The following is a 22,474-nucleotide window of genomic DNA, read 5'->3' on the forward strand; positions in this document are numbered from 1 at the left end:
AATAACTTCCTTCCCTTTGTGTCGTCTTTATTTTTCAAAGTAAGAGCATGTTGATGTCTAACCTGTGAGATCAGAGTTCTCTTTAAAATTCATGTTTGTTATAAAATCTGTTTTCCCACAGAAACAGTAAAAAGCCGACCGGTTGATTTCAGAGAACAAACTGCAGCCGACACGTTTTCCTGCAGCGACAGAAACTGAATGAACTGTTCTTCTCCTGCAGGAATCCGTCCAGGTTACTTCCCATAATGCACCTGTGCAGCCTGCAGCTCCTATCCAATCACAGCGGTGGAAAATGAACTCACTGTTTCAGCAGATTGTTACAGGCGAGTTTTTATCTGAACTCTGATAATCGGCTGTTTTTCCTGCAGTTAAAATCTGATCTTCCCTGTTGTGCTGAGTTGTTGTTTGAGATGAGGAGCGATCTGATTGGCTGAAGGAGATGAAGAGGTTCTGACACCGCGGCGGCTGAAGAGCCCCGGAGCAAAGACTTTGATCCTTTGAACAAAACCTTTAAACCTTCACCAGATGAACGACTCTGATTCGTGTTTGATTAAATCCTCCGTCTGAAACGTAACGTCACTAAAGATCAAAACCAGTGAATTCATGTTTTCTCTGAATCAAACAGAAGCTGATGATCAACCCGCTGGTCGGGGGGGCAGCGCCGCTGGATCCATAGTCCAAATTGTTTATGGTCAGAACCATAGACATATATAAAGAGTAGATGTCTCGTCCATCTTTGTTGAGTCTGTCTCCACTTCCCCTCAGACATGGAGCAAAATATGTTACAAAAGAACACTGCCATCTAGTGGCTGGGACATCATTGTGGTTCTGACCATAGACATATATAAAGACGGTCTGGTTTGTTATAAACGTCAGAGATGTAGATATGACACTGCATACTTATGAATAATTATGTTATTTTCTAAAAAAAATTAATAATTTATGCAGTGTCATAACTACATCTCTGACGTTTATAACAAACCAGACGGTTGAAAATTGAGCAACTTATGGTTATTTACCACGACCAACACAATGTTATGGGTGAGCGAGCTGCCCCCTAGCAAGATGGCCGCCATGTGCGGACGTCCGGCTCCGTTGGCCGGCAACGCAGACGAGACATCTAGTCTTTATATATGTTTATGATCAGAACCACAATGATGTCCCAGCCACTAGATGGCAGTGTTCATATTTGGCTCCATGTCTGAGGGGAAGTGGAGACAGACTCAACAAAGATGAGACATCACTTCCTCCAGAAAAAAAAGCCTAATTATCTCAGATGTGAACGTCGCCCTCTTGTGGTGACGGTGTGACTTGCGGCCTCGGTCAGGGGAACGCTGGATCAGCTGTCAATCATCTCGTCTCAGGTTTCATATCATCTAATAATCATTTGATCCAAACTCATCAGAAACTTGAACAAAGTGACAGAAGAACCGAAAATGACGTCTCATTAATTTCGGTTGAGACGTTTTGGCGCCACCTTCAGGAGCCGTCATGTCGTCCATCTTTATTTACTATGATTAAATCCAATGAGAATCAAACTCAACCACAATCACTTATTTACAGTTTCCTCCAGATGTTAAACGTCTGTTTGTGTGTCTGAGCAAATGTTAGTAAACAAACTGAAACATGGTGACAACAATCTGCTGCGTTTGTGTTCTGTTGTTGCCTGAACACAAACACACATGTTCTGTTGTTGCCTGAACACAAACACACATGTTCTGTTGTTGCCTGAACACAAACACACATGTTCTGTTGTTGCCTGAACACAAACACACATGTTCTGTTGTTGCCTGAACACAAACACACATGTTCTGTTGTTGCCTGAACACAAACACACATGTTCAGTAACAATTCAAGCCGACGCCCACACGGACCATGAGCCTTTGCAGCGGCGTCAGAGAAGGAAAGACAGATTTTAACGAGGTTTCTTTTTAGGCCTGAAGACCAACGAGCAGCAGAGAAACAACTCACTCACTTAACTGATTAGTCACTTAATTATGATTTGATTAATTATGATTTGATTGGTCGTGTCAATCAACGACAGGACGACCTTTGACCTCCCACTTGTCGCAGTGAAGCTGAAGGAGTTAATTACTCTAATTATCCAAGGAGCCGGCAGGAAGACGAGAGGAGAACTGAAGGAGGCAGGGGAGGGAGGACTGTGTTGCCATGGTGACTGTTCTCTCAACCCCCCCCTCCCCAGTTACAGTTACATGGATTTCAGGGGGGATCACCCCGACTCGTCCAGCTGCGGGGGGGGGAGGGGGGGGGGGATGTTTAAAAATCAGCAGATTAAGCTTTCATCAAAAAATTCATACTTTCTGCATCTGATTTAAAGCGTCAGAGATGAGGATGATCAGCTGGTGAAGTGAAGCCACGGCCTCTCTGTTGCCGCCTGGTGGCCGGCTGCGGTACTGAGCAGCAACCTTCAGGTGCTTCTCTCTGATGTTTGTTCAAGTTTCTGATCAGTTTGGTTTCACTCAGTTATTTGATGATATGAAAACAGAGACGTGATGATTGACAGCTGAGACTGACTCAGGATTGGTCAGGCGGGTTTATGGGTGGGGCTTCGATGCCACAGCTGCACAGACTCTGATTGGCTGTGCTGGTTTCACTATCTGACGCTTCAACACGTTGTAATATCCCTTTAAGAAATGATTCACAGATAAAAGGTCGTCCTGCTGGATTCTGTCTGGAGGTGAAAACGCTCAGATGGGAGTTTCCTGTTCAGCTGCAGCGACGCCCTCCTCAGCTCTGCAGGGGATTGTGGGTAATGGTCTGCGTCAAAACAAAGGCTTCGATATCCAGAGGGTCTTTAATGTTTAAAGGATCCGGAAATCTCCTGTTGGGACCTGTTGGAGGAGAAGAGTGAAGAGTGGAACATAGAGAAGAGGAGAGGAGGAGGAGGAGAGGGAGGAAGAAGAAAGGAGGAGGAGGACAAAGAGGAGGAAGAGTATAGGGAAGAAGAGGAGGAGGAGGAGGAGGAGGAGGAGAGGGAGGAAGAAGAAAGGAGGAGAGGACAAAGAGGAGGAAGAGTATAGGGAAGAAGAGGAGGAGGAGGAGGAGAAAGAGAGAAGAGGAGGTAGTGGAAGAAAGAGGAGTAAGAGGAGGAGAAGGAGGAGGAAGAGTATAGGGAAGAAGAGGAGGAGGAGGAGGAGGAGAGGGATGGAGAAGAAAGCAGGGAGAGGACAAAGAGGAGGAAGAGTATCGGGAAGAAGAGGAGGAGGAGGAGGAGAAAGAGAGAAGAGGAGGTAGTGGAAGAAAGGAGAAGGAGGAGAAGGAGGAGGAAGAGTATAGGGAAGAAGAGGAGGAGGAGAGGGAGGGAGAAGAAAGGAGGAGGAAGAAGGGGAGGAGAAGAAAGCAGGGAGAGGACAAAGAGGAGGAAGAGTATAGGGAAGAAGAGGAGGAGGAGAAGGAGAGGGAGGGAGAAGAAAGGAGGAGGAAGAAGGGGAGGAGAAGAAAGCAGGGAGAGGACAAAGAGGAGGAAGAGTATAGGAAAGAAGAGGAGGAGGGGAAGTAAGAGGAGGAAGAGTATAGGAAAGAAGAGGAGAAGGAGGAGGAGAAAGAGAGAAGAGGAAGAAGTGGAATAAAGAGGAGGAAGAGGAGGAGAGGAGGAAAAAGAGGAGGAAGATGAGAGGAGGGGTAGAAAGAGGAGGAAGATGAGAGGAGGGGTAGAAAGAGGAGGAAGATGAGAGGAGGGGTAGAAAGAGGAGGAAGATGAGAGGAGGGGTAGAAAGAGGAGGAAGAGGCAGACCTGAGAATCTTTGAACTGTATCTGAAGCTTCTCAGTTAAAAACTGAATCTTGATAATAAAGCTGGATAATAAAAGCTGAACCCCTCTCGCCCCCTGGTGGTGAAACCTGGCAGGACACGGTGACAGGAAGCTGTGGCGCAGCAGAGACGGCAGCTTCCTGTGTGTCTCGTCAGGTCGAAGGTCGTCCACAGGAATCTGCTTCACCTCCGTCCTGAAAGAAACACGCGACTTGTTCAGCGTCGAGTCGCGACCACGACGTGAAGCGTTAGCATCAGCTGTGTGTCCGGAGGAAAGTTAAACAGTTCATCTGCAGCAGTTTATTAGAAAAACGTACAAATGCTAATTATCTACATCGCAGTACAAATGCTAACATACTACATGACAGGTCAAAAAGTACAACATCCTGTCCTCAGTGTATCTGCTGCTGAGTACTTGTACACTGTAAATAACTGAATCAAAAACACAGTACAACGACTACTACACTGTAAAGAATACTGTCAACACAAGTACAAACCTGAAGTGAAAACTCAACGTGTGGTTGTTGGATCCGACCTGACCTCACCTGACCTCACCTGACCTCACCTGACCTCACCTGACCTCACCTGATCTCACCTGACCTCACCTGAACTCACCTGACCTCACCTGAACTCACCTGACCTCACCTGACCTTACCTGACCTCACCTGAACTCACCTGACCTCACCTGACCTCACCTGAACTCACCTGACCTCACCTGACCTTACCTGACCTCACCTGACCTCACCTGAACTCACCTGACCTCACCTGACCTCACCTGAACTCACCTGACCTTACCTGACCTCACCTGACCTCACCTGAACTCACCTGACCTCACCTGACCTCACCTGAACTCACCTGACCTCACCTGAACTCACCTGACCTCACCTGACCTCACCTGAAGTCACCTGACCTCACCTGAAGTCACCTGACCTCACCTGACCTCACCTGACCTCACCTGACCTCACCTGACCTCACCTGAACTCACCTGACCTCACCTGAACTCACCTAACCTCACCTGAACTCACCTGACCTCACCTGACCTCACCTGAACTCACCTGACCTCACCTGAACTCACCTGACCTCACCTGACCTCACCTGACCTCACCTGAACTCACCTGACCTCACCTGACCTCACGTGACCTCACCTGAAGTCACCTGACCTCACCTGAACTCACCTGACCTCACCTGACCTCACCTGAACTCACCTGACCTCACCTGAACTCACCTGACCTCACCTGACCTCACCTGACCTCACCTGAAGTCACCTGACCTCACCTGAAGTCACCTGACCTCACCTGACCTCACCTGACCTCACCTGACCTCACCTGAACCTACCTGACCTCACCTGACCTCACCTGACCTCACCTGACCTCACCTGGTGTTCGGTCTGAAACGCTCCCCTGGGACACAGTGTCTGTACGAAGGTTCCTAGAGGAACCGTGTGGTGCAGGATTCCATTTGAACACATGTGTAGTTTGTATTGTTCTTGGGAATTGATATAAATAGCTCAGTAATAAATTATTCTAATTTGTTATGGTTTCAGTAAAAATATAACATCAGGGTCACAGTCTCTGTTTGTTGTTAAAGTTCTTTCATCATATTAATCACTGATTTATATTTATGCTGGAATCAGGTCACATTTACATATGATGAAAAAAAGAGTGAGAAAACAAAAAAAAAGACTTTTAATCTCAAACACTGAAACCAAATCCTGTTCAATCGAGTTCACTAGTTACAGTCATAGAGTTAATGTGATTTATGAACATTTAAAGCTGCAGATTGTGTTTGATAATTTGACAGAAAACTATTTGACAACAATTCACTGTGTATATTTTCTCAGGTTTGTTCATTAAAGTAACAGTCAAACAAAACTAGAGTTTTAATATCTTCATTTCAGCTGTTTGCTGCAGATCTTCACTCTGTTCATTCAACAGAAGAAAATATGAATAAATGTGTAAAACACAAAAGTTCAGGTTTTAAATGAGAATTTAACGGAATCCCTTGAAAAGGCTGGAAGACGATAAATCGACTTTTGAAATATAAGTGACAAACCTGATAATCACCTGATGGGATCAAAGACACTTCCTCACCTGTGATGTCACTTCCTGTGTGTCGAACATTCCCTCGATCACAAACTGAGAAGATGAAAGTGAGTGGGCGTTGCCCTCATGTTGCCATGGATACTGGTCGCTGCTTCCTTCGTCATCAATGGGGGGGGGGGGGGGGGGAGTTGCCTCAGTGCCCTTCAGCAACTCACTGCTCACCAGGTCAACTTCCGTCTGGGGGGGGGGGGGGGGGGGCGGGATTCAAACCCGACACCAGTCAGTTCAGAGTTAAACTCCAGGGGGCGCTGAGGTGCAGTTATAAAGAAGAGATGCAACCAAGAACCAACCAGAGAATTCTGACGTCTCTGATGTTTTCCTCTTTATTGTAGAAATACAATATCTGGTTTCTATGGTAACAGTAACGAAGTCAATATATATATATACAAAGTTTATTATTTCAATAATTAAATATTATATATATGTATATATGTAGTGATTTCTTAGGGTTAGGGTTAATCTGCCTCTTCCTTCTCCTCCTCTTCCTTCTCCTCTACTTCCTCCTCATCCTCCTTTCCTCCTCCTCCTCCTGCTCCTCTTTCCCTCCTCTCCTCTTCTTCCTCCTTCTCTGTGTGTGTGTGTGTGTGTGTGTGTGTGTGTGTGTGTGTGTGTGCTTTTGTATAGCTATCTTTGTAAGGACCAGTTTGAGTCTACAACCTACAAAGTGAGGACCTTTCGGCCAGTCATCCCTTTGTGACCCCCCCCCCCTTTCATGGACTGTTTGTGGGTTAGGACTTGGTGTTAGGGTTAGAGTCAGGGTATTTAGTTTGGATGGGTTTGAGCTTGGGGCTATGGAATGCATTATACATGTGTGTGTGTGGTACAATGCTGCCACCTACTGACACTTTACAGAACTGTCTCCTCTTGTCTCAGGAGGCGTCACAATAAAAGGGATAAATACCGACTACATGATAGAAGTCATTTCAATGATTCTGTAGTTGAAGAAACAGTGGTTAGGGTTAGGCTTAGGGTAAGGGTAAGGGTAATGGTAAGGGTTAGGGTAAGGGTTAAGGTAAGGGTTAGGGTAAGGGTAAAGGTAGGGTAAGGGTAAGGGTTATCTGTTCTCACAGCTTCCCTCCGTCAGAACCTCGTGTCCTGAAGATAAACTCTTTTCAGAGAAACTAGGAACTCAAATTAAAGAGCTTTTATTTTGAAAGTGTTGCCAGAACCTGACCTGTGTTATCATGTGTATTATGTGTGTATTATTATGTTTGTGTGTATTATTTGTTGCATCATTCTCATTTGTTAAAAACATAAACTCATCATGAGACAGGAAGTTGGTGCAATGAGCCTTTAATTTACAGCATGCGACAAAAATTACAACTTGTAGTTTAAACATTAAAAAATGTGGAGAAACAAGATGTGACGTCTGATCACGAACACTGAACATGGCTCCTTCAGATCTTCATCTCTCACCAGAGTCCCACCTCACGGTTCTCCTCACTGGAAGCTTCTTGGTTAATGGACCGAACAATAACTCAACACAACATTAAGGCACTTTGGAGGAAATCAGATGTGATCTGTGAGGGTTTGAGAGTCCACTGGGTTCCAGATGTTCCAGATGTTCCAGATGTTCCAGATGTTCTAACTCCACACACGTGAACGGACATCTCAACAAACCGGATTTCACTCACTCAGCAGTTCGTCAAATCTGGTTCGACAAATGTTGAAAATCCAAGCAAAGCTTTGTTGGTCTGAACGTGTCTGAGGAACCGTTCACACCTGATGTTCAGGTCCAGACTGAAGAGTCTGAAACAAACAAGGTGTGAAACGCTCCCTGAAGACACAAACACTTTTAGGAACTTAGATTTTCTAACATCTAACAGAAATCTAAGTTTCATATTCTTCACTTTACAGATTTATCTATTTTGTATTTCATTTATATTCTCGTGAGATGTCCATTTACGATCAGGTTACATTCTGTGGCCGTACTGCATCAGTACTGACAGGCCACCACACTGCTGGATATTTCCCAGAATCCTTTGTGTCCCAGTGGACAAACGGCCTTCGGTCACTGTGCATCATGAAGCATCAGAAAACACACACATGCAGGAATAAAGGATGTAAACATCAGTGTTGGTCGGACCTGGAGTCCGAGGGAATCTAAGATCAGGTCTCATGTGTGACCTCTTCTCCTCGAGAACAGAAGACGATGGAAACAGTCGGAGTTTAAATCGTCAGCAGAGTTGAAACTCATTCGCTCCGATTCCTCACACGACTCCAGGCGGCAATAAAAAACTAAACAAGATGCTCAAGAGTCAAAAACTTAAAATGCATTCATTAAAAATACAGTATAATTCTATACCAAAACTGAACTCTGGGTAAATACTGATGGAAATATTTGATATATCAAAAGTCTAACAGTAGAAATTCAAAAAAAAATCTAAACATGCTAAAAAAAAAGCTCAAAATAAAAGCTACACATTATTCATGTCCAGTGATTCTACATAAGTGCTTCAGCTTGTGATATTGATCAACAGCAGGTCTGTGGAACCAGCTTCTAACAGGAAGTGGAACTCAAGCTTCATGAGTCAAACTGGTCCAGAACAAGAGAAACAGGAAGGAAGTCAGCAGGTGTGAACGTCTCCATCACACGGCAAACGCACACATGTTTCACTCTGAAGAAATCAGCTTTGAGCAGTTGTGATGCAACAGGAAGTTCAACCTCTACACACTGAGTTTCTGGACCGCCACCCCCCCCCTCGATCAATTTTCCAAACCCCAACGTATGAAAGACTCAAACTTCAGAAGCTAACAACATGAAATGATTGTCAATTTTGCTGAATAAATGATCATCAAAAGACTTTCCAATCCTTGTTCTTTTGAATAATTGTTTTGCTTGCTCCTCTCAGTGTGTAGAGGCTGCATCGTCTGCACCAGAGGCGACAATCATCTCTTTTTCAACACATTAGAATTCGTCATGTAAATGTAAACTTCCACAGAGTCAAAGTGAAACAGTCGATTTTTATCCAATTAGACGTAAATCCCATTGTTGTGTTGTCTCTGCTGCTACACAGGGAATTTAAAGACACATTCAGTGAAAGCTCGGACGCACAACGTTCACTTTGGCATCTGATCGACAGTTAAGGCAGAAAACTGAAGATTCACGTCTCCAGCCGAGAGCAGAGCTCGTGTTAAACTGGAAACGGCAGAAAAGTTCGACAATAAATCATCGAGAAAACTCTTTCCACTGAGCTTCTTTTAGCACCAGGAGAAAAACATTAGTGTGAATGAATTTTAATTTCACAAACTCTTCTCAGAGACAGAAATAATGAGAGTAAACCTCCATAACTTTGTTAACTGGTGAACCTGAAAAACACAAATTTTACCAAGTCTGGTAAAATTCAAAAACCTAAATCCTGAAGTTTTACTTTATTTATACAGTATCACAAATACTTTTTGTTAATCTGCACATATGTTTGTTAATAGTTGTGCAAGTTGTATAGTTAATTCCTCTTATTCATGTGAACCTGTTTAATAATCCATACATGAATGTTTCTGATTCAGACCTTTCATTGGTCCATTAAATCATGATATTAATCTGAAAATCCTTCTGATTGATATTTGGTACATTTCATTATTTTGTGCATCTTCTTTGTTAACATGTTTGTTTCTGAAACAGATTTCCACATCAGCTGATTTCTGTCCTGACGAGTTCGTGGCTGAAAAACGATTCTGCTCTCGACTCGTCATCCTTGTCTGATGTGAGAAACAGTTTGGACATTCACACCTGTCCTGTCTGCGTCAGTGGAGCTGGACAGGAAGTGACCTCATGCTGAGGAGTTCCCTCTGAACTGTGGAGAGCAACAGTGATGCATCATGGGAGTTTCTGCCACACCCAGAGGAAGTTCATGGACAATATTTCCATTCATTTGTCAAATTAATGGCACATTGTGTCTTTATAGCACAGCAGTGAAATTACTGCCCCCCCCCCCCCCCGTTTCGTGTTTTTTAAAGTTCTTCTTTAAAAAACAGTTGAGTATTTGTTAGGGACTATTTTTAGTGGCAGATGAATCCACAGCCTTTGTGCACATCAAATATGTTGACAATAATTAAAACAAAACTTTATTAATCCAGGTTTTGTTTGTAGCATTGTTAGCATGCTGCTATTTTCTTTTTCACTGTTTCATATCATAAAATGTTTTCACATGCTATATTTTTTAGCACACGTGTGTATTAGCCCCTGAGTAATGATTTAGCATGCTAACAAAGTCATTAGCATGCTTGCTTTTTTCTATAAAATATCTGCTTGTAATAGTTATCAGCACACCAGAATGACAACGCAGATATTTTGGTGTGCTAGCGATATTAGCATCGCAGGCTAACAGGGCTATACTGTGCATCATAGTGAAAAGGGATTTTAAAAGAGTCGCTCTAAGCTGAGCGGAGGATGTAAAACGCTGGACGTTTAAATCCACTCGAACAAATCAAGCTAGCAGCGTTAAACACTGAGGAAATTAAAAAAGAGAGAACACAGAAATTGTCAGGAGGGCACACGACAGGAAGAGGGCGCTGTTCTACAGACGCTCACAGCTGCTGAACCACGAGAAGCTCACGAGACAAAACAGATCGTTAAACATGTCGACCTGTTTCAGGCGGGAAGCAGCAGGGATGATGGGTAATGTAGTCGTGACATAATATGAAAAGTGAGTTTATCAAACGTGTCACTGATACAATCGATGGTTGAAATGTGAGACTCGGCACCGTTACTGTGACCTCAGAGGTTTGAGGAGATTCAGTGGCAAACAGAAGATATTTACATTTGAAATGGTCGACGCTTGTCCTGGATCAGCACCGGTTCCTCTGAGTTCTGATCCGGTGAACGATCCAGGTCTCGGTTTCCTCGGAGACGATGTTTACACAGTTGAACCTGGAGGGGGGGGGGGGGGGGGAGCAGAGATGGAGGGAGCAACCAAAGAATTGAAGAAGGGAAGCGAGGAGGACACAGAGAGGGAAAGTTAGACTCAGTCAAAAGAAATCATCACGAGGATCTGATCACATGACGTGAAGAAAGGAAACAATCGACTCAGTGTTGAAGAGAATCTGGATCTGTTCCTCTGTCATGGCTGATTAGTGTGTGTGTGTGTGTGTACGTGTGTGTGTGTGTGTGTGTGTGTGTGTGTGTGTGTGTGTGTGTGTGTGTGTGTGTACGTGTGTGTGTGTGTGTACATGTGTGTGTGTGTGTGTGGTCAGAAGGAAAATGGGAACTAAATAAAAATAACTCATCTGAGACTGAATCCTGAAAACACTTTAACCTGGAAAACATCGATCATCACAACAGCTGAAATGTGAATTTTCTATCAATCAACTGAAGAATGATTGATTGATGATTGTGTCCCAGGATGCAGTGGACAGTGGACACGTGATGCAGGGGACACTTGATGCAGGGGACACGTGATGCAGTGGACAGGGGACACGTGATGCAGTGGACAGTGGACACTTGATGCAGGGGACACGTGATGCAGTGGACATGTGATGCAGTGGACAGGGGACAGGAGGACCTACCTGTGGGATGAGGACCACAGGTCACGCTGTAGGACGTCCACAGACTCACGGCCATCAGGAACGTCGCTATGAAGCCAAACACCTGAGGAGAAACAAATCATTACATCAATACAACTAAATATGAATATTAATGTCATCATTAGAACTTAATTGATTGGCTGCTGATTGGTCCAAAACAAAACCAACTTAACCCAACAAACACATTTTAAAATAAGGAAACTAAGTAGACCTTGTTCCTGTCTTGCTTCTTCTTCATTTTGCATGATAATGATTTCTGGTTAGAACGTATTCCTCATAGTGTTTAACAAAAGTTCAATAAAACACTAAATATAAAACCAGACAGAAGTTTAATCGCTGAACAACCTCATGTGACAGAGGTCTCACTCTGCCTCGGTTTCCAGGGACTACAGATTCCAACCCAGTTAACAATCAGTGGGGGAAAATAATGAATCAATTTTTTATTTAAATATTTACAGATTTGTCAAAAGTAGTGTTAAATTATTTTTGAGACAAATTTCTTATTAGACATTTTAGAATTATTTGAATCAAACTTTTTTTTTTGTTTTTGTGTTTTGAGTTTACAGCGGTCACCATCTTGATGTATAGTTACCATGGTTACAGACCGCAGTAAATTCTGTTTACTGATGGACGACATGAGCTCGTGTTCACGATGTGTTGACACTCGAACACAAGTTGTGAGAACACCATGCGTCATGGATGATGGTATTAATGATTCTGAGAGTAAACACATCACAGAACTCTGAGGGTTCAGAGAGGTCAGAGAGATCAGAGAGGTCAGAGAGGTCAGAGAGGTCAGAAGGGTCAGAGGTCGTGACCAGCTTCAGAGGCGGAGGTTCTTCAGGACTCTGCTCATGGAGACTCAACCCGACCTTTCCCATGTTTCCCAGCGTGTGTACGTACCGATGCGACCACCAGCGCAGACACGGACCCACTGTTCACCGCGGCCACGATGGAGGCGATGAGGATGAGGACGGTGCCGACGGAGTAATGGAAGAACTCCTGAAGCAACAGAACAAATAAACCAGCTTGAATCTTCAGACTGAATCAAATCAATCAAGGATTAAATTACTTATCTAAAACCTAGTACATAATACTTTTACATATTACAGACTTTTCCAGGAAGCCTGAAGCGTCTCACCGTCAGAGGCCAGTTGATGCACGGCATCTTGGCCTGCAGCCTGAACAGGTGCATGAGGAAGAAGATGAGGAGGGCGACGAGGAACCACAGCGTCACCACCTCGAAGAACTGGAACGCCGCCCAGCTGGGCCAACCCCGGACACAGCGCACACACAGGAAGGTGATGAGCAGAGCGAGCTGGAACACAGACACAGATTATTACCTGGAGCGTCTCAGGCTTCAAGGAGACGTGAAATCTCTGAGCGCTTTATATCAGATTATATGTTGTTTACTGGATTACACTTAATTTATCAGTTTCCTGAAACCGCCTCTCGATGTCACTTTATCAAACATGAAGACATTAGCTTTGCACTCCGGTTAAACACTGGATAATCTCCGGGTAAACACTGGATAATCTCCGGTTAAACACCAGGTTAACTCGGGTTTAAACACTGGATAATCTCCGGTTAAACACCAGGTTAACTCCAGGTAAACACTGGATAATCTCCGGTTAAACACCAGGTTAACTCTGGGTAAACACTGGATAATCTCCAGGTAAACACTGGATAATCTCCGGTTAAACACTGGATAATCTCTGGTTAAACACCAGTTTAACTCCAGGTAAACACTGGATAATCTCCGGTTAAACACCAGGTTAACTCCGGGTAAACACTGGATAATCTCCAGGTAAACACTGGATAATCTCCGGTTAAACACCAGGTTAACTCTGGGTAAACACTGGATAATCTCCAGGTAAACACTGGATAATCTCCGGTTAAACACCAGGTTAACTCCGGGTAAACACTGGATAATCTCCGGTTAAACACCAGGTTAACTCCGGGTAAACACTGGATAATCTCTGGTTAAACACTGGATAATCTCTGGTTAAACACCAGGTTAACTCCAGTTAAACACTGGATAATCTCCGGTTAAACACCAGGTAAACTCTGGGTAAACACTGGATAATCTCCGGTTAAACACCAGGTAAACACTGGATAATCTCCAGGTAAACACTGGATAATCTCCGGTTAAACACCAGGTTAACTCCAGGTAAACACTGGATAATCTCCGGTTAAACACCAGGTTAACTCCAGGTAAACACTGGATAATCTCCGGGTAAACACTGGATAATCTCTGGTTAAACACCAGGTTAACTCCGGGTTAAACACTGGATAATCTCCGGTTAAACACCAGGTTAACTCGGGTTTAAACACTGGATAATCTCCGGTTAAACACCAGGTAAACACTGGATAATCTCCGGTTAAACACTGGATAATCTCTGGTTAAACACCAGTTTAACTCCAGGTAAACACTGGATAATCTCCGGTTAAACACCAGGTTAACTCCGGGTAAACACTGGATAATCTCCAGGTAAACACTGGATAATCTCCGGTTAAACACCAGGTTAACTCTGGGTAAAAACTGGATAATCTCCAGGTAAACACTGGATAATCTCCGGTTAAACACCAGGTTAACTCCGGGTAAACACTGGATAATCTCCGGTTAAACACCAGGTTAACTCCGGGTAAACACTGGATAATCTCTGGTTAAACACTGGATAATCTCTGGTTAAACACCAGGTTAACTCCAGTTAAACACTGGATAATCTCCGGTTAAACACCAGGTAAACTCTGGGTAAACACTGGATAATCTCCGGTTAAACACCAGGTAAACACTGGATAATCTCCGGTTTACTCCGGGTAAACACTGGATAATCTCCAGGTAAACACTGGATAATCTCCGGTTAAACACCAGGTTAACTCCAGGTAAACACTGGATAATCTCCGGTTAAACACCAGGTTACCTCCAGGTAAACACTGGATAATCTCCGGTTAAACACCGGATAATCTCTGGTTAAACACCAGATTAACTCCAGGTAAACACTGGATAATCTCTGGTTAAACACCAGGTTAACTCCAGGTAAACACTGGATAATCTCCGGTTTACCACCATGCCAGTAGAGCTTGATGTTATTAGTAACAGATTCCCTTCAGTGGTTTTGTCTCCTGGTTAAAGACGGACACGGTCCGGGTTCACCCGGGTAAACAGCGGGGTGTCTCCGGGTAAACAGCGGGGTGTCTCCGGGTAAAGTCCCGGATGCTGGGCGGACTCTCACCATCTGTCCCATCTTCAGCAGACCCGGGATGGTCCGGGTGTAGCCCGCGTTGAAGACGCTGTCACCGGAAGTCCTGGTGGTGGTTGTCGTGGTGATGACGGTGTGCGACATGTTTCCGGTGATCCGGGAGTTCGATACCGTTCAACTCGTTAAACTGAGAAAGCGTCCCGGTCAGGAATAACGCCACAGACCGACTAACGGGACCGAGCACACACCGGATAAACAACCACACTTCCGGAGAGACCTTTCAAAATAAAAGTCTTAGACCCAGGATTTAAAATAATACATAAACGTTTGACTTGATTTAAGATTAAATAATAAATAGCAGGATTCAACAGTTACATCCAATATTTCAATACATTTTAAATATGAAGTTTTAGAAGAAGAATTATATTTTGTTTTTATTTCATTATTTTAGGAATTGTTGTAATATTATATAAATATTATTAAAATCTGAATGTGTGTGATTGCATCTATACATAGACTAATTATCATATAATAATCTTGTTCCTTTAGTAACTGAACAAACAATATTTTGTGAAATATTTGTATTTCCTTTTTATCCTATTTGACTCATTGTACTTTTGGATATTTGTTTGTTGTTCTGTAGGTTTGTTTTATTATTATCTAAAGAAAATAGTTTTAAATTGTGTATGTTAATCAATTGCTTTATTTTATCTTAACAGAAGTCCAATTTGTTACAAAGTTAAGAGTTTTATAAATTATGATTATCATTATTACATGTTTAAATGTGGAGCAGTGTTGTCTTAATTTTGTTGCGTATCTGTGCTTTTAGTCTGAATTGTTAATGTCCCAGTCTCAAAGGTCTCCTCTGCAGAGACCTGATCTCTTGACAGATTTCTCTTGACTTGGTGATATTAATATCCACATTAACGACCCGACCAGAGACTTTGCAGCCGAACTCTGAAACATTCTTTTAATTCTGTCCCACATGTGACGAATCCAACTCAGAACCGCAGCCACACATCAGATCTTGTCTTCACACTCTGAGCATCAACTCTTGACCTTAGAGGACGTCCATTTGTCTCTGACCACTTTTCCACAGGTGTCCTCCTCTGATTCTAATGTTTTACTCATTGGCTTCAATCATCTCTCTCAATCCACTGGATATCATAGCCTCATCAAAACAAGACTGAAACCAGCTGGTAACACCTCGATGGGTTGATGAGAAGCTTCGAGCTCTCAGAGCGATGAGCAGAGACTCTGACAGGAAGTGGGAAAGGCCGTGCTGCATGTTCACGACTTCTACGTTGGTTTGTAAAAGCTTTCTGCAGAAAGGATCCCACTTGCGAGTGAGATGGAAAGAGAAGTGTCTGTATCTTCTGGTTCGGGTGTCGTGTGCGTCAGCTGAGGAGAGCAGCAGGTCACATGACCAGCTGATGGACAGCGGGCGCACCGTAACGTTTCTGTTGAGCTGTGCCCTCGATGGAAAAGTCTGCTGTGAGCATTAACAAGTAATTAAGTCAATTTCCATTAAAACCTCTTGACTTCCTATAATAACAATAACAAAAGTAAAATAACAAGAGCAAAGTCTTCACCTTCATCCCAGATCCCTTTTTAAAACCATCTACAAACCGGCTCCTCCTGAAAGGTTTGTGTCTTTCCTTCAAGCAAAAGAATCCATGACATCAAACTAACGTAGTTCAGCCCCCCCGACGGTGTCAAAACACACACACACACACACTCACTCACACACACACACACACACAGACATGTATATACAGCTCTCTAAGTGAGGACACTCATTGGCATAATGCATTTCCTAGCCCCTAACCCTAACCATCCAAACGAAATGCCTAACCCTTAACCTAACCTTAACCTAACCTTAACCTAACCTAACCTTAACCTTAACCTAACCTTAACCTAACCTTAACCTAACCTTAACCTAACCTTATCCTAACCTTAACGGATGACACCCAGTTATATTTGTCAATAAAACCTGATCAAAGTAATCAATTAACTAAACTTCGAGCATGTCTCAAGGACATAAAAACCTGGATGACCCGCAATTTTCTCTTATTAAACTCAGATAAAACAGAGGTTATAATACTCGGCCCTAAACACCTTAGAGATACATTATCTAATGATATAGCTGCGCTAGATGACATTGCCCTTGCTTCCAATGACACAGTCAGGAACTTGGGAGTGATCTTCGATCCTGATTTGTCCTTTAATAGTCACTTAAAAGTAATTTCTAGGACCGCGTTTTTCCACTTGCGTAATATCTCAAAAATCAGACATGTCCTTTCGCAAAAAGATGCAGAAAAACTAGTCCACGCCTTTGTTACATCGAGACTGGACTATTGTAATTCATTATTATCAGGCTCCAGCAGCAAGTCGTTAAAGACTCTGCAGCTGGTCCAAAATGCCGCAGCACGTGTCCTGACGAGAACTAAGAAAAGAGAGCACATTTCTCCAGTATTAGCATCGCTACACTGGCTTCCTGTTAAATCTAGAATAGAATTTAAAATTCTCCTCCTCACCTTCAAGGCCCTTAATGATATGGCACCTCTTTACCTTAAAGAGATGTTAGTTCCATATCAACCTACTAGAGCACTCCGATCCCAGAACTCAGGTTTACTTGTTGTCCCTAAAGTCTCTAAAAGTAGAGTAGGAGCCAGAGCTTTTAGCCATCAAGCCCCACTGCTGTGGAATAATCTCTCACTTTCAGTTAGGGAGGCAGACACGCTCTGTTCGTTTAAAAGTAGACTCAAAACCTTCCTTTTTTATAAAGCTTATAGTTAGAGCTAATTTGTGCGATGTTCCAAATTTGATTAAATGGCAAAAACCCCTGATGATGCTAAGACGCACAGGGAATTTATGACACAAGACACACGGAGCTTCTCTTTCCTGCTTCTCCTTCCTTTTCTCCATATTTATCACATCAAGATAATTCTTATCTGATCAGTACATGTTACTAACTTGACCCCTTTTCCCGGAGTTTCTGTGCCTTAGCGCCCGCGGATGCAGGGCCACAGCTGTGGCCGCACCATGGATTATGATTGTGGATCGCGTGTCGGAGGTCGCAATGGTGGATCCAGTTCGGTGGATTCTGTATCGTGCCAGCTGATCGTCGTTGTAATGGAGGATCCTTTGTCGCGTTGGCATCGGATGATGAGGGACCACGACCGAGGCGGCAGCTGATAATGGATTCTAACTGGCGGCGGTGGACAATGACTGTGGATTATAGTGGATCCCATCCTGATGCTGGATCGTGGTCTTGCTGCTGGCCAGAGACTGTGATTGCAGCGGGACTGCCTGACACATAGTATTGAAAAATGTTTAGCCTAATGGATGCTGCTAAAAATCCTGATGATGTTTTCTTACACCTGACATCTATTGCACTTCTGTCCGTCCTGAGAGAGGGATCCTCACATGTGGCTCTCTCTGAGGTTTCTACATATTTTTACCTGTGAAAAGGGTTTTTAGTAGTTTTTCCTTACTCTTGTTGAGGGTTAAGGACAGAGGATGTCACACAATGTTAAAGCCCCATGAGACGAATTGTTATTTGTGAATGTGGGCTATACAAATAAAACTTGATTGATTGATTGATTGATTAACCTAACCCTAACCTAACCTTAACCTAACCTTAACCTAACCCTTAACCTAACCTTAACCTAACCTTAACCTAACCCTGAACCTAACCTTAACCTAACCTTAACCTAACCTTAACCTTAACCTTAACCTTAACCTTAACCTTAACCTTAACCTTAACCTAACCTTAACCTAACCTTAACCTAACCTTAACCCTAACCCTAACCCTAACCCTAACCCTAACCCTAACCCTAACCTAACCTTAACCTAACCCAACACATAAACCTAAACCTGATCCTAACCCTGAACCAAGTCTTAACCCCCAAACAGTCCATTAAAGGGGGGGGGGGGTGTCACAAAGTGAGGACAGGTCAAAAGGTCCTCATAAAGAGATTTGTACAAGAGAACACACACAAACACACACACACACACACACACACACATACACACACGCACACACACACACAGGAAGTGAAGCTGAACCTTGAACAGTCATGTGGATCCAACCGACCGAGAACAGGAAGTGGTTCAGTTTCGAGACGCAGCCGCAGTGGAACCTGGTTCACCACACTCACACCAGACCTGCTCTCTGATTGGCTGCTCCAAACCTTCAAAGACTTTGGTTAATGTGGAATCTTTTCTGTCAGAAATTAAAATGTAGATTAGATTTGAATGTTTGTGTTTATCTCCCGGTTGGTGACGTCACACGCTCCCCTCTGTCTCCCCCTGCTGGACAGAGTGAAAACCCAGAGCAGCTCAACGAGGCAGGAGCCAGAACTTTATGTGAATATCACAAACATGAGGTAATAAAAAGAAACACAATCAATTGAGTAAATGCATTTATTGAAATTTCTCAACCCATGACATGTTGTTCAGCGAAATCTTGGTTTTTTGAAACCGGAAGTAACCATCTTTGGAGCGGGGGGGCGGAGTCGGAGGCTTGAAACCAAATAATGATCAGAGTTTTAGAAAACAAGTATCACATCATTTCCGTTTCATGAGTCAAACATGAAATTCTCTGTTGATCCTGAGAAAAGAAGAACAAAACGATTTTAAGCCAAATATTATCATTATTATTATATTATTATTATTATTATTATAATCATAATTATTATTGTGATTATCATTATTATTATTCGTTTTTCATTCTTACCGCTGAACATTGACAGGAGAATACAGGACGACTGAAAAAGACAAAGTTCATTCATTAAAATTTACACTTTCATGCCAAAAGTTTAGAGACACAAAGACACACAAACGTTTCATTTCAGGACAAACACATGATCTGTTCTTTTTCTCACAGGAAACTGAATCCTCATGTCGAAGAGGAAGAATTGCATTTATATACAGTATATGTATATATATATATATATATATATATATATATATATATATATATATATATATATATATACATATATATATACACAGTGTATGTATATATCCTGTCTGTGTCTGGCTCCTTCACTTGCACCAGTGTCTCTTTGGGATTTTGAATCATTGAATCACAAAGATCCTCAGGTTCTGATGTTCTAATTGATCCTCTGATCCAAAGAGCTGCAGATAACATGTGAACTTTAGAGACTAAGAGGAACCTCCTCCTCTGGGACCTCCTGGCTCCTCACCTGGCTCCTCACCCGTCTCCTCACCCCTCTCCTCACCCGTCTCCTCACCCCTCTCCTCACCCGTCTCCTCACCTGTCTCCTCACCCCTCTCCTCAACCGTCTCCTCACCTGGTTCCTCACCCGTCTCCTCACCCGTCTCCTCACCCCTCTCCTCACCCCTCTCCTCAACCGTCTCCTCACCTGGTTCCTCACCCGTCTCCTCACCCGTCTCCTCACCCGTCTCCTCACCTGTCCCAGGTGGACAGCCGGAGCTCAACAGCTGATGACCTAGAAGAAGAAGACGTCGTCTCATCAGAGGTTTTTCACACAGTTCTGATGTTTCATTGTTGTTATTATAAGCTTTTGATTATGTTACAATGCTGTAAATATATTAATATATAAAAAAAACAAGTCCAGCAGTGACATGACGTCATGACGACTTTGGATCAATTGTGTGGAAATTAAATAGATTAAATAAAAGCTTGTTTTTGTTGAGTGACCTCCGAGGGGTCAGAGGTCACCAGGTCAGAGAGGTCAACAGGACTCACTGCCCACGACTGAATAAAGCAGCTGGATCTCAGAGTCTGGGTCGGCTGGAGGATCAGACGCTCGCACACCGAGGTTCTTCACCTGTGGAAACACACAAACATGATTATACATCAGGTTGAAATCTGACTTCTCCTTTTCTGCAGATGTGAAACTTTCAGTGTCAACGTGAATCAGACGGAGCGAGCACCTACATCAACGTTCTCGTAAACAGAAGAAGTGTCGACTGGAGCTGAAGAGAAACAAGACACATTACAACCAAGAGCCGGAGGAAGCTGCTCATTTCAGAACGATGGTTATTAAAATAATAAACAATAACTAAATAGATAAAATACAGATATTTCTGCTTCAGTGACAAACCGATAGAGATACTGTGATTGAGGCGGAAACCGACAGTGAACACATCACCTGCTCATTAATGACATTTATAGAAAGAAAATATTAAAAACTAAATGTTCATCTCTCTGATTGGAGGATTTATTTCTGGTTAATTAATCGTTTACTGATGTTATTGGTCGTTGATAAGGATGTTGTTTCATTTATCGTCTCCACTTAACACTTCACTGATCTACTGGGAAGGTTCTACAATAATAATAATAATAATAATAATAGTAATAATTATAATACAATAATAATAATTATAATAATAATAAAATAAAACAAATATAAAAAAAATAAAACACAAGAATGCTAATTACAATCATAAAATAAAACATCAACAATAACAACAATAATAATCATTACAATTTCAAAAGGGCCTCTTACCGGTTCCTAATAATAATACAATAATAATAATACAATAATAATAATACAATAATAATAATACAATAATAATAATAGTATAAGTTTTGTAAATTGATCAATGGAGACGTCTCACTAATGAATTAATGGATAAAAAGATGATGAATCTGCTGAAGAGGATTCTTCTCAGATCTGAATCTCACGTCTGTTTCTGCGACAGTGAAGGATTCCTGCTGTGACGAGCAGCAGCAGCAGCACTAGCGCCCCCATGAGGCCACACACCAGCGCTGTTAGCATCCCGGTCTGACTGGGTGGATACGTCCTCTGAGCTCCGCCCAGCCGGCTCTCCGCCCTGCAGGTCAGCTCCTCCCCCTCCCGGTACGGCACCTCACCGATCCGTCGGAACGGACCCGCCTCAGTCGTCTGCCCCTGGTCCTCTAACTTCAGCCTGGAGGCCAGAAGCCAGACCAGCTGGGGCAGCGGGTTGCCCTCCACCTCACACCGCAGCCTCCAGGGGGCGCTGCCAGAGGCCGGGGGGGGGGGCTCCACCACAACCAGACTCAGGATCTGAGGTTCAGCTGCAAACAGAACAAACAGAACAGAACTTTGACTTCATTCCACAGATCTCACCTGGTTCCTGTCGTCATCTCCTTCACGCTTGTGTGTGTTTACGTCTCAGTGATGTCATTGGTTGGATCTGGACATGTGACCTGTGACATGTGACCTGTGACTCAGCGCTCTGTAGCTTTCTCACACCTGACAGTGACTCAGCAGTTCAGGTGAGCAGCTCGTGGGATTCACCTGTCACACGAAGCTGTGTCTTCTGGATCAACCTGCGCCGGTGGTCCAGCTCCACCCAGCAGACGTACTGACCTTCGTCCGCCAGTTGGACCGCCCTGATGAGGAGGGACAGCCCCCCCCGCCTTGGGTCTCCACTCAGCGAGTGTTTGAGCTCAGGAAACGAACAGTTGCCGAGTCCCTGAGTCGCTGAGTCGTTTCTGACTGAGCAGCTGAAGACCGGTGAAGAACCTGCAGCTCCGGTGAACCACTTGATCTGGATCTGCCCTGAGTGCTGCTGTGGTCTGGAGCTGGTGAGGGAGCAGCTGAGGACGGCGTCTTCTCCTCTGGAGGCGCTGACCTCCGGAGAGACGGCCATCTTCCAACCATCCCAGCACGACCCTGAAGAGCAGGATCACATCATGAGCTGGAGACATGTTTGAAGGTTTAAGGACAGATCCCCGGCCCTGAGGACCCAGGACCGAGGACCGAGGACCGAGGACCGAGGACCGAGGACCGAGGCCTCCTGAACCGGCTGCTGGTTCGGCTGACGGACGGATGATTCTGAACTGTTGGATCTTTGCTCTTGATTCATCTTCACTAACAACACAAACAGCTT

At 43.7% G+C, this 22,474-nt stretch overlaps 2 protein-coding genes across 2 annotated transcripts; both read right to left on the reverse strand.

Moving 5' to 3' along the window:
• Positions 1 to 10,668: 10,668 nt before the first annotated feature.
• On the reverse strand, positions 10,669 to 14,822 carry cmtm7 (CKLF-like MARVEL transmembrane domain containing 7). The gene is made up of 5 exons (XM_061081272.1): positions 14,633 to 14,822; positions 12,538 to 12,714; positions 12,300 to 12,398; positions 11,379 to 11,460; positions 10,669 to 10,743 (listed from the first exon to the last, which is right to left on the reverse strand). The coding sequence occupies exons 1-5, from the start codon at positions 14,741 to 14,743 to the stop codon at positions 10,730 to 10,732; spliced, it is 483 nt and encodes a 160-aa protein (XP_060937255.1). The 5' UTR covers positions 14,744 to 14,822; the 3' UTR covers positions 10,669 to 10,729.
• Positions 14,823 to 19,771: 4,949 nt separating this feature from the next.
• On the reverse strand, positions 19,772 to 22,234 carry LOC133013786 (sialic acid-binding Ig-like lectin 15). Its single transcript, XM_061080831.1, has 5 exons — positions 21,880 to 22,234; positions 21,282 to 21,656; positions 20,532 to 20,569; positions 20,340 to 20,421; positions 19,772 to 20,079 (listed from the first exon to the last, which is right to left on the reverse strand). The coding sequence occupies exons 1-5, from the start codon at positions 22,232 to 22,234 to the stop codon at positions 19,772 to 19,774; spliced, it is 1,158 nt and encodes a 385-aa protein (XP_060936814.1).
• Between the last annotated feature and the right edge of the window lie 240 nt (positions 22,235 to 22,474).

The sequence above is a fragment of the Limanda limanda genome, chromosome 11, assembly GCF_963576545.1.
Source record: "Limanda limanda chromosome 11, fLimLim1.1, whole genome shotgun sequence".
In the NCBI taxonomy this organism is placed as follows: Eukaryota; Metazoa; Chordata; class Actinopteri; order Pleuronectiformes; family Pleuronectidae; genus Limanda; species Limanda limanda.